The sequence below is a fragment of the Ahaetulla prasina genome, chromosome 5 (assembly GCF_028640845.1).
Source record: "Ahaetulla prasina isolate Xishuangbanna chromosome 5, ASM2864084v1, whole genome shotgun sequence".
Lineage (NCBI taxonomy): Eukaryota > Metazoa > Chordata > Lepidosauria > Squamata > Colubridae > Ahaetulla > Ahaetulla prasina.
In genome coordinates, this window is record NC_080543.1 from 109,592,123 (window position 1) to 109,605,668 (window position 13,546).

The following is a 13,546-nucleotide window of genomic DNA, read 5'->3' on the forward strand; positions in this document are numbered from 1 at the left end:
CTCTAAATAAGTGCAACCTGTCCATAAATATTAGTTAAACAATTATTTCAAACAAAAGTCTGATGGGTAAAAAACATGAAGAAAAAAATTCTCCTGAGAGAATTTTTTTTTAAAGAAATACCAGCACTCATTTAGAGTTTGGGATTTGTGAAATGAAAGAAAGCTTTAAAAGAGGCAAACCTGATTGGCTGAGGCTGCTGCAGCGAAGGGGACACTTGCTGTAGGAGCTGTTGGTGCAGAGACAGTGGCGGACGTAGCGCTGTGCATCATGGAAACTTTCAGGAGGGGAGCCAATGAAGCGGTGTGTGGGTAGCATTATGGCAATGGAAGTGGAATTTTGGCATGGTGAATATCAGAGCAGCAAGCCATCATATGTTAAACCAGCAGATGGCATGCAATCACAATGCAAAGCAAGAAAGCATGGTAGAGAAATAAAACAAAAGGGAAAATAGCTTATTACACGTACAATTTAAAGGAGTCATAGTTATCAGCAATTCCCAGGAAAAAAAAAGGTTTTAGGTATTTGTTAATGTTATCCAAGTATTGGGTAGTATTTTGATATTCTTCCTATAGTTTCAATAATATTTGAAAAAAGCTAGTACGTGAATCTTTTTGGAACTTAGATTATCTAGAGGATGATCTAGATCTGGAGTTACCATATCTCATGCTGTTCTAGAAAGCTCCTTCCAAAAAGAAGGAAGCAGGGGAGCCTTATTTGAGAGGAAGAAGTTAGTGTATTTTCTCTGTATATTCTACACAGTATTTTTCTGAAAACATGCTCTAAATTGATTTTAGTTAGCAGTGCATAATGACTTTCTCATGAAGCATTCATCATCATCTCCTTTTAATGACCCCATAATCCCTTGCGGGGTAGAGTCTGGACAACTGAATGGAGCTGAGTATTTACTGAGCAGATGCCCTTCCTGTCGCCAATGCAGTTATATTTAGCATATATATTCTCTATGTGCCCAGAGGGAAAAATATCTGCTTCTACCACGGATGAAATACTCCCGGTTCGGACCGGATCATCAGATCTGGTAGTGATGGCGGCGGGTGGTTCGGAGAACAAATAGCAAAAATTCCTGACCCACACCCCCACGCCCAGCTGAGCCGCATGATTATCAGAGGGTTTTTTTTTAACTTTTAAAAGCATTTTTTCTTCGGCTGAAAAAATGCTTTTAAAAGTAAAGAAAAAGCCTCTGATGATCGTGCGGCTCAGCTGGGATTATCAAAGGCTTTTAAAAGCCTTTTTTTACAACCTCTTCAGCGGTTTACTTACCCCCCCACCAAGCCACGCCCACAGAACTGGTAGTAACAAATTTTATATTTCACCCCTGGCCTCTACCAAGGACAGCGATAGCTAACTTTTTCCAGACTGAGTGCCCAAAACATGCCCGAACCCCCAAATGCAATGCGTATGTGCCCCCCACTCATGCACCCCATGCGCATGCATGCACCCCACCCCTCATGCATGTGCGCCTGAGCCTGTATGGGCCACAACCTCCCTGCATGTGCACGTGCCTCCCGCATGCACCCTGACCCCCCACACATGCGCGGCAGAGACCTGCAGACCAGCTGGCCAGTGGGAGGTGCACATGTATATGTGGCGGTGCTGAGCTGGGACAACAGCTTGCATGCCCACAGAGAGGATGCTGCGTGCCACCTCTAGCATGCGTGCCATAGGTTCGCCATTACGGATCTAGGATCAAACTCACAGCCTCCTCATTGTGAAGCAAGAGCTTAATCTCTAGGGCACCGCACTACTCATGAAACATTCATCCTCCTTCCAAATTAGCCTGTTTCGTTGGGATGGGGTGGGGAACAATTTCCCTGTTTTTGCCCCACCTTTCCCTATATAAAACTTGCCTGTTTATTCTTTTAATGTTTTTCAACATCTTCACTTACAGACAGCAATGACTAATGGAGTAAAAGCCACAGGGACTCCTTTATCTTTTTTTTTTACAACACCTTCCCAATCAGCATGTTTATGTTGCTAAGGGTTACTGTTAGAAATTTTGCATGTAGCCTTACAGGACAAACAGTGCACAATCCACATGTGCTTTTCTGCTTAACTTCGATAAGAAAACAGGAAATTTTATATAGAGAAAAGGACATAGAGTGTATGCCATAAATGCAACTACAGACTTAAAAACACTGCCATCTACTGATTGGATACTGCTGTTGCAAAAAATACATAAACAATGCATTCCCACAGTTACCTTTCTATAATCTTAATGTGGGTTCCGGCAACTGCATCGTTCACAAAGAAGAAGTTACTTTGTCTTGATACCTAATACTTTGCAATCCTTTTTGAAATAGTGCCTTTTGCCATCCTCAGGCAATATGGCCAGCTTATTTTTAATAAAAACTACATTTCAGTCTACTTCTGTCTCCTTTGTCAATACGCAAAGAAATCACCTACTAAAATAATGGCTGCTTTATCTGTTATTGTTTTCTTAGCTTATTTCTAAAGATTCTGATTCAATTTATTATGATTCTATGGTCTATTGAACGTAGCATAACTTGTGTTAATGTTCATAGTATTATGATGTATGTCTTTCCTTGTGTAATTCGCTATCACTTGTAGGTCCTGCTTTCCTGGACAATTCTGCAGGTCCAAGAAACATTGCTGAGCATGTCAGCCTTGTTCTGCTTTTTTTATACTACCAACACTGTTTTATTCAACGCTTTTTTTACCAACACTTGCGGAGGCGGATTCACATTTTTTAGGAACAATGTCCAATATGAATTCTTGCTTCCAACAGATTCCTCCCTCCCTTTTATTTCTTAGCATTTTGTATCTGCTTCCATCACAGCCTTTGCTATTATTTAATCACCTGTTTCTTAGGTTTCTGCACTGAGTTTGTGAATAGGTCCAGGATTTTTTCTCGGAAACAAAGCAGAAGAACCTGACCATGCTTTCAGGAATATTTCTCAATTTCCTAATCTTGACTATAGCCCTGGGAGTCTGCTGTTCAAAGACTTACTGGGTCCAACTCTGCTTAGTTTCTGAGCATGTGCAAAGTCAGCTAAATCCCCTCATATAAAATTTACTTATGAGGCATATAATGAAGTAAACTATATATATATGTGATGGCGATCCTATGGCACGCGTAGTGCCCTCTCTGTGGGCACGCAAGCTGTCGCCCCAATTCAGCTCAGCCAACTGGTTGTCGGGTTTCTGTCGTGCAGGGCATGTGCAGGGGGCCAGTGTGTGCATGCTCAGGGGTGGGGCATGTGCGGGGGCCCATGCACATGCGCGGGGTGGGGCATGCGCAAACACATGCATGAATGCACAGACATGCATGAATGCGCAGACATGCATGCATGCGCAGACATGCATGCATGCGCAGACATGCATGCATACGCAGACATGCATGCATACGCAGACATGCATGCGTGCACAGGGGTGGGGCACATGCAGGGGGCGTGCATGCATGTGCAGGGGTGGGGTGTGGGGGGTGCACATGGGCGGGGGTGCACTTGCATTGCCTTTTGGGAGTTCGGGTGCGCGGGCACGTTTTAGGTACTTGGTCCGGAAAAGATTAGCTATCACAGATATATATGGTAAAGTAAAAACTTTGATAGGGATTGTATAAAGTGATAGGCTCATGTAACGTTCTTTCGCAACAAAATAGAAGTTTTGCTTTATTCTTTTTTGACTTCCTAGTATATATCTATAAGAAAATAGTGTTAAAAAAGGGTAGCAGAAATTGTATCCCAACCTTTCTTTCTTCCCAGGCTGTTTGATAAACAAATATTGAGAGTTCATTATTTCATAAGCACCTTCACATAGTTTATATTTAAAATTCAAATATAAGTTCAATTTTTTTATTACGTTCATGAATAGTATTCTGACATAATGGCAATCATTCGATAAAGATTGAGGTACTTCATTTTATACTGTAATTTCCTAACAGTGAAGATTTATTATTATATTGGAGTAAAAATATAATGAACTTCCTAATTTTAGAAATGGAAAAATGTAGCTATTAAAACAACCTGAAATTGAATTCATATTTTCTTTTGACTTTTTATTTTATTTTTGTGTGAGTCTTTATGCATGTTTATGTATGTTTATGTATATATATGTGTGTGTGTATGTGTAGATATACACACTCACATTTATGGCCTATAAACAATTTATTTTATAATACATTCAATATAACGTAACTACTATCTAAAATTATTTTATACAGTCTCAACAAGGAAAGTGAAGATTATAATAATTAATTTTGATTCGTTTTTCCACATATAAGTAAAGTGGGGTAAGAGAAAGTTGAGGGCATCTGGGAAACACAATCTAAAACCTTGATTTTAAAACTCACGTACTAATGATGGAAATTCAAACAGCACCCTAATAATGTGATTACTCAAAATTAATTTGAAAAAAATTTGTTGGACAAATGGCTAAATTAGAAAAGGGAAATTTTCTAAAGTTTCAAAATTTGAAACTGTACTTCTATGTATCATTGAATTAAATGAGAATTACTTCTTTAAAAGCACTTATAGGACTGCAATATTAAATAGCTTTGTAGTAGTTTCAAATGAAATATAATGATTATTTTTTCTTCAAATATGAAGATAACGTTTCTGGGAAATACTGATAAAAATTTTTTTACAACACAGCGAAAAAGAAAATGTAGGCATATCACTATGAAACTTCAAAATACTAATGAAGTTAAATTGCTTTTTTCAGTAGTTTGTCACACAATAATGTTCGCATTATAAAATATATGTTAAAAAAAGCAAAAGCACACTGAACTTCATAATATAAGTGCATTTTGCAGTAGAACTGGTATTGCAAATGATGATCTAAGTAGCCGGGTTTTATTTCTTTTTTTAAAAAAAAAAAAATGTCAAATGTTTTAACAATTCGAGTGAAAATTCAAAATAACCATTTATGTCTAATTTATATTTTAATTCTCCAAACAAAGAAAGGTAGAGAATATTATTAAAAAGAGATCAATAAATAAGTTTGAAACCTACCAATACTGGTAGCAGGTGTCATGCACAAAACTGACCCTGTGTCATGCAATGGTAGGTGAAAAAAAATGAATAAAGGGAAAAAACAGGTTAGCTGTTTAGAGTTAACATTTGAAGACCCAAGCATCCCAAGGAAAAACCAAAGTGAGTTAAATAGAAATTCAAAAAGGCTAGTCATAGCTTCATTGCTATTCTAAAACATTTCATTTCTATGTACAAATCTGTATAAATATACATCAAATTAATTTCTTTACTACAGCCAATGATCAGATGTTATCAATATAATGTTATGTATGATAATCTGTACAGCAAACATTTCATTTAGTATTGAACAATGGGACATTCTCATTAAAAAGAATTCAGTTTGAATAGAATATATAACAATAACTATTTTACAATGTGATCTCTATTCCTGCCAGCCTGGTGTCATCTGCAAATGTATATTAGTTCCCCTTCTATTCCCTCATGTAAGTCATGAGGGAAGTTATGAAGATATTGAAGAGTACTGGGACTAAGAGAAAACTTTGGGATACCCACTGCTTACTTCCCTCCATGTAGAGCAGTGGTAGGTTTCAACTTTTTTTACTACCGGTTCTATGGGTGTGGCTTGATGGGCGTGGCAGGGGAAGGATACTGTAAAATCTCCATTCCCTCCTCACTCCAGGGGAAGGTTACTGCACAATCCCCATTTCCTCCCAATCAGCTGGGACTTGGGAGGCAGAGAACAGATGGAGGTGGGGCCAGTCAGAATTTTTATTACCGATTCTCCAAACTACTCAAAATTTCCGCTACTGGTTCTCTAGAATTGGTCAGAACCATCTCTGATGTAGAGGTAGTTCCATTAAGGACTACACATTGAGTGTGGTTTGTCAGCCAGTTACAAATCCATCTGGTGATGATGCTATCTATCCCACATTTTTCTAACTTACTAAGAAGGTTGCGATCTACTTTGTCAAATGCCTTACTGAAATCTAAGTATACTATGTCCACAGCATTTTGCTGGACCACTAATTTAGTCACTTTGTCAAAGAATGAAATAAAATTTGTTTAGCATAATCTGTTTTTGACAATCCGTGTTGGCTGGCTTCTGGTTATAACTTTGCTTGCTTCTAGGTATTCACAAATCTGTAGCTTGACTATCTTTTCCAAGAGCTTCCTAGGTATTGATGTCAGGCTGATTGATCTGTAGTTTTCTGGATCCATTGTTTTCCTTTTTTGAAGATGGGAATCATCAACTCTTTTCCAATCCTCCGGTAGTTCCCTGGTGCTTCAGGATCTTTGAAAAATATGGCTCAAAGGTTCCGAGATCACATCTGCCACCTCCTTTAGAACTCTGGGATGTAATCAGTGGTGGGATTCAAGTAATTTAACAACCGGTTCTCTGCTCTAATGATTTCTTCCAAAAACCAGTTTGCCAAACTGCTCAGAAAGAAGGTTAACAACTGGTTCTCCCGAAATGCAAACTGGCTGAATCCCACCACTGGATGTAGTCCATCTGGTTCTGGTCACTTGAATTCATCTAGGGTGGACAGGTGTTCTCTTACCATTTTCTTGTCTATTTTAATTCCTAGTCTGTCTTTTACTGTTCTGTTCTTGGTAGAGATTGGACTGGTTTTTTTTTCTTTTGTATGAAGATAGGTGCAAAGAATGAATTAAGCAACTCTGTTTTCTCACTGCTGAGCATCACTTCCTTGCCATCTTCTCCCATTAGTGGACCGATTGTTTCCTTGACTTTTTTCTTGTTTTTTATATGTTGAAAGAAACTTTTTAAAAATTATCTTTGATTTTTTGTTGCAAGTTCATGATGAACCTTAGTTTGCAGATTCAAGCTATATGCTGGCATTCTGCCTTAGTTATGTGTCCCTCCTTCCATTTTTTATACTAATCCTTTTTTGTCTTAAGTACCTTAGTATTAAGCACCATTCAAACTGACAGAACTCATATGTATGAAACAACTATGCACCAAAATGTGTATGTGTGTACAGTATTGTTAAAATGTTTTTCTAGAATATTCTGCTTGTTAACATTGGTTCATTTGGGGCATAGAGTCAAACTGCAGGTTACAGTTTACTATTACCTACATAAGAAATTGTGAGTTTCATATTCACATGTTGTCCTCTTAATGGCATGATCTGGTTTTCTTTTGAGGTCACTTTTATGTTACAAATACGATCAGATCACAATTTGATGGATAGATACCTATGAGTTATTGCAACAAAGCAATCTGTATACATATTTATCAATGAATCATTGTCTCAATGTATGCAATTGACACATACCCATGAGCAGAGAACTGATTCTGCATTGGTGATTTTTTTTAAAAAAGTGAGAATTTAAAAAAATGTCTCCATTGGAGCATAAAGGAAGGAAAATGATGTTTGCTGGGAAGGGAAATCATGGGGCAGATTAACATTAGGCAAACAGTTTTCAAAAACTTTTAAGATACTTCTAGCGAATATTAAAATGGCAGACAAAACAGGAAAAAAAATGAAGATAAGAGTAAGACATGTAATTTAATTTACAGTGATAGAAGATTCTTGTTCTCTTATTCTATGCTATTACCAGATTTCATAGCCTTTGTGAAATTTTCTCATATGACGTAGTACATGGGGGCCTCAAGTAACCATCAAATGTGATAGTAGATGGACAGAGTAACAGATATGAAACAGAATTTTTCTTTTGGACAGAAATAAAAGAGTAGCCTTGTGTATACATCAGAAATAGAGAAGGAGAAAGTAAGCCCACCTCACAGGATAATTGTTTAGAGGAAAAACAGAATAGGAAGCAGAAGCATAATATACAGATAGTCCTCAACTTACAACAGTTCATTTAGTGGCCATTCAAAATTACAATGGCACTGAATAAAGTGATTTATGACCATTTATGACTCACCGCCCTGAGTCCTTCGGGAGAAGGGCGGTATAAAAATCTAAATAATAAATAAAATAAAAATAATAAATAATAAATTTTTCACAATTACAACTTTTGCAGCATCCCCATGGTCATTTTATTTATTTATTTATTAATCCAATTTCTATACCGCCCTTCTCCCGAAGGACTCAGGGCGGTGTACAGCCATATTAAAAATACACAAATACACATAATATAAATAACGGATTTAAAAACATTTAAAACAAATATATTAATTGGCCAGATTGCTAAAATGGTCAAAGTCGACATAAAACCCTTTAAAATTTAAAAGCTATAATTAAAATACATTTAAAATACATTTAGGCTAGTCCCGCACGATTAAATAATAAAGTTTTTAATTCCCGCTTGAAGGTTCGGAGGTCATGAGATCAAAATTCAGATACTTGGCACCTGGTTCATATTTTTGACAGTTGCTATGTCCCGGGTTCACATGATCACCCTTGGTGATCTTATGACAATGGGGAAACCAGATTCACTTACCAACCGGCGTTACTAATTTAACAACTTCAGCTATTCACTTAACAATTGTGGCAAGAAATGTCATAAAATGGGGCAAAACTCACTTAACAAATGTCACACTTAACAACAGAACTTTTGGGTTCAATCGTAAGTCAAGGACTACTTGTACTCTGAGTTTGGGTTGTACAAAATAAAGGCAGGATAAACTAACAACCACAAAAACAATGTATTCCCAGAACATCTTAATATATTTACTATGTCCTGAGTTCTAAGTCCTTAAAATATCTATATACTGATATTTTAAGAAAAATATTTTCTATGTAGAAAATATCTATATAGAACATATATAGTTCATCAAAGATGCCAAAGAACTGAGACAAAACCCAAAGGTGCTTTTTCAGGAGGCAACTGGACTTTCTTGTTTTTTCTTTGAAGCCGTTTGGCTTCTCATCCAAGAAGCTTCTTTAGCTCTGACTGGATGGTGGGGAATGGAAGGATTTATATTCCTTCCAGACTAAATTCTTCCATTCCCCACCATCCAGTCACAGCTGAAGAAGCTTCTTGGATGAGAAGCCAAACGGCTTCAAAGAAAAAACAAGAAAGTCCAGTTGCCTCCTGAAAAAGCACCTTTGGGACAACCATGACCCAGATGACTGAGAATCTCTACAAACTGAGGCAAGAACATTCCTCTTTCCAAAAGACTGTTGAAAGACTAAGATTAATCAAATGGTTCAGACTGAAAACTTTTTGATCCACTTTACGCACTTCTAAACATTTTATAATATTCTTCAGAAATACTAAACTTTTTTTTTTTAAAAGCATTGTCAATGTCCTCTCAAAAGTGATGGGAAAAGGACACAATTATTCAGATGAAAGCACAAGGAATGGGATCACGGGGAGCTTTTTTATCCAGAGACAAAGAAATCAAAAACATTTCTTTACTTCTAAACAGAACTTACCTGTGGGAATAAATGATGCATGTTGCTGCAACTGTGCACTAGCAAGAGCCTGTTGGTAGTGCAAGAAACTGGGATTAAAAACAGCACTGGCACCATTGCTTTTCTCAAGTGCTTGTCTCTTTGGTAAAGGATGAAGGACAGCAGGTGGAAAGGCCTGTGAATTAAATACACACATACACACACAAATACAAACACACACACACATGTATATATATATATATCCATATATATCTATATACATAGATTTATATCTTAAACGAGGACTGTGTAATTATTACAGCTTTTTCAACAGTTGAAGAAGCCTTGCCATGCACCAAAGGCAGCAGGGTAAAATTTTATTATTACTGGTAATTAATGCACAGCACAATTAAACTAAAATTATAGAATCATAGCAATTAAACTAAAAAAGAGAGCCTAGGGAAAACATTGTTTTTTGAAATAGGGTTTAAAATATGACTGAAGCGTTATTTGCATTTGTTTCTATTTATAAAAACACATGTTATTTATTATAGAATAAATAGCGTCAATGATAAAAACACATTTTTCATTCACTTCGACTTTTAAAATAAGTCAATTGACGATGAAACTTTGTTAGAAAATATGTTAGGCTATTCTGTCATAATAACGTGAAAATGAGATTACTTAAATACTGAAATTATGTCTTATAATTAAGAATGCAATTCAGATAAACATTAAATTTATTTGCATTTTGGAAAAGCTACATGCAAAGCAAAAGGTGAAAGTCAAAGTACCAGGTCTACAGTTGCTTCAAGAGGTCGCTTCATTGCTTTGGCAGTCGACTGAGTCTTTTTAAGAACAGGCAGCGAGCACATGATGGCAGTGGCCAATGGAATTCAAGCGAATTAACATACAGGTAAACAGCAAGCAGAGGTGCATCATGGGAACGGCATTGCATTGTGGATAGTTGAGAAGGAAAAAAATATTCTGAATGCAAGATACAACATACAGAACACTAGACATGCACAACAACAGAAGTACTTCATCATCTAAAGAAATGAACATTACATCTTGGATTAGTACTGAAGCAAAAAATGCATTTATCATACCTTAGTTAAAACATATAAGAATAAAACAGATGTTTGGAATTTAGGAAAGTTGAATAAAATAGCAGCTTGCAGACAAATAAGCATCAGTAAGCTTTTATACTATGTAGAAAAGCAGTTATTGCAATGATTTTCCTAAACAAATACTGATTAGTTAGTTATGCCATATTAGGAAGCATACATTAATTTCCAAAAATTAACAATCAAAATTGAAATCACTGGAAAACAGTATTTTTTAATGAAACGAATTCATCTATAAAACCTAGAAAGATTAATGTTATTTTAAAGTATGTTTTTTACTTAGATCTTTAGTTAATGTTACTTCTGAACCTTAATTTATCACATTCAATATATTTTAAAATGTTCTCTAATTTTAACTATATTAGGAACCACCATGATACCATGTTGAGTAGGAAAAAATGGTTACACATTTTGTTTGGGGATTTTAACAGAAAAACAGAATTGGAAGGGACCTCGGAGGTTTTCTAGTCCAACCCCCTGCTCAAGCAGGAGACCCTATACCGTTTCAGCCAAATGGCTGTCCAGTCTCTTCTTAAAAGCCTCCAGTGATGGAGCACCCACAATTTCTGAAGGCAAGCTGTTCCACTAGTTAATTGTTCTCACTCTTAGGAAATTTCTCCTTAGAGAAGAAATTTGAATAGTTTCCCTCCATTGTTTCTTGTCTTGCCTTTTGATGCTTTGGAAAATAGGTTCACCCCCTTCTTCTTTGTAACAGTTACTCAATACCGAAACACTGATATCATTGTCACCCCAGTCCTTCTTTTCACTAGACTAGGCATACCCAATTCCTGCAAATGTTCTTCATACATTTTAGCCTCCAGCCCAGAGGTGGGATTCACTTACCTTCCCTACCAGTTCGCAAATGTGAGTGTGCACATACGGCATGCGCAGTAGCCACACATTATGTCCAGGCTGGTGGGCGGAGCCTCCCGCTGTTGCTGCTACAGGTTTGCACGATCTGGAGAGAACTGGCTGAATCCCACCACTGCTCCAGCCCCCTCATCTTTCTTCTTCTTCTCTATACTCTTTCCAGAGTCTTAACATCATTTTTATATGTGACCAAAACTGAATGGAGTATTCCAACATTGGTCTTACTAAGGCATTATAAAATGGTAATAACAATTCATGTGATCTTGGTTCTATCCTTCTGTTAATGCAGCCTAGGATTACGTTGGTTATTTTGGTGGCTATAACACACTGCTGGCTCATACTTCAATAATTGTCCACTAGGACTCCAAGATCCCTCTCACAGTTATGGCTTTTGAGCCATGTTTTGCCTAATCTGTACCTTTATATTTTTTTCTTGTCCAAGCATACAACTTTACTTTTCTCTACATTGAATTTTATTTCCTTTCAGGCCCAATGTTCAAGTCTGTCAAGATCCATCTGGTTCCTGAGCTCTAGGGTGTTGGCTATTCCTGTCAGTTTGACATCGTCTGCAAATTTGATGAGTTCCCCTGTATTCCCTCATCTAAATCATTTATGAAGATATTGAAGAACGATGGGTCTAAAACAGAACCCTGGACTACTCCACTACTTACTTCCCTCCATATAGTTGTAGTTCCATTAAGGACTACACATTGAGTGCAGTTAGTGAGTTAGTTACAAATACATCTTGTAGCGATGCTGACTATCCCACATTTTTCTAACTTACTAATAAACTCTCATATTCTGAATTTTGTAAAGATGATGGAGAGTTCTAGTTAACTTTTGTTCTCTTCCAACGGGGATATCTGTAGTGTTAAAATGCACCATTTTCTCAGAAGTCACTCCTCAGTAATTCAAATGTCTACTGATCTGGATTTGTGTGCTTAAAAATGTCTAGTATTGCTATATTATAGATGTATTTTCAGTATTGGCACAAATGGTTTTGTTCTCAGACAAACTGTAAGCTAGCTATGCAAAACAACAACACATCATAAAAAATGCTGTGTTGGATCAGACCAAAGATCATTAGTTCAATACTCTGTTCCCACAGTGACCAATCAAATGCCTCTGGGGAGCTCACAAGGAGGTCAGGAGAGCATTAAAACCTCCTGGTACCTGTTCCCTAGCAACTGGTCTCTAGAGGTTTACTGCCATTGAGTACTCTAGAGTCATAATGCCTAGTAGCTCTCATTTTATCCTTAGAACTTCAAACACTTTTAAATCCAAATTGGCCCACATCATTGCATTTTATGGCATAAATTTAAAATTTAACTATACGCTGACATGATTAAAGTGATTTCAGCAAGGTATCAAACAAAGAGAACTTCTCTAACTTTAGATGACGATGAATGAAGTCCTCACACAAAACAAAAATATGGTTCTTAACTGAAGTAGTGTTTTTAAGATCATACCTATCAATTTCTGTATGGAAAACATTAAATGCACCTTCTTTTTAAACAAATTTGTGCAAAATTATGTTGGTTCGTAGATTTCTATTTATGTTTGATTGTTTTTGTTTTGCTATGTTATATCAAATTATGTTCGTATCAATCTATTCTAGATTTCTATTTAAAAAGAGGCAGATATTTGAGTTCTGATCCCTAAAAGCAGATATCAATAAATGTCAAATTGATTATGAACAAATTGGACAATCATTTGTCTGGAATGGCATCTCCTGCTTGAGGAGGGGGTTGGACTAGGATTTCCAAGACCCTTCCAACTCTGTTATTCTATGTTCTATGATTCTGGTAGATATAAAAGCATTGAGAAGGCTTGCAAGAAGCTACTAAATATATTAGCTGTTTTTCTAACTGTTTTGTATGGTGGATGGATGACAATCTACAGGCTACATCTACTACATAAAATAACTACATTTGTATTATTACTTGCCTTGTTGCAAGAATGAAGACAGATTTTTGTATTGAGGATACTTCACTTCCTCACCTGAATATTCTGCTTGTGTTCCATAATATACTGAAAATAATTTGCTCTCATCAACCAAATAAATTACCATAAAAGATCCACTTATAGAAAGAATACTCTCAGGGTAAAACAGCTCCTTCAGCACTTCTAAACTAAAAGAAGCTATTTTTGTAAAGATATTGCAAGTAGAAATGTCATGGTCATTAAATTGATATTATTACAAGATTTAAGGATGATATAGAAAGCTATATATATATGATATAGATATATACATAT

General features: G+C 36.5%; 1 protein-coding gene across 17 annotated transcripts in view; it reads right to left on the bottom strand.

Annotated features, from left to right (window-relative positions):
* The window catches only part of MBNL2 (muscleblind like splicing regulator 2), a 74,589-nt gene that overhangs the window by 13,849 nt on the left and 47,194 nt on the right, over positions 1-13,546 (bottom strand). For 4 of the 17 annotated variants that reach the window (XR_009155553.1, XM_058186801.1, XM_058186787.1 and 1 more), the window contains exons 6-9: positions 10,088-10,141; positions 9,336-9,489; positions 4,990-5,025; positions 181-275 (exon numbers count right to left, since the gene is read on the bottom strand). Coding sequence is in view for 16 of the 17 variants with exons in the window: in XM_058186801.1 (XP_058042784.1) it covers positions 181-275; positions 4,990-5,025; positions 9,336-9,489; positions 10,088-10,141 (339 nt within the window). In the remaining variant the exon portion in view is untranslated. The remainder of the gene's footprint in view (positions 1-180; positions 276-4,989; positions 5,026-9,335; positions 9,490-10,087; positions 10,142-13,546) is intronic. The other 13 variants (XM_058186803.1, XM_058186792.1, XM_058186789.1 and 10 more) reach the window with 11 other exon arrangements.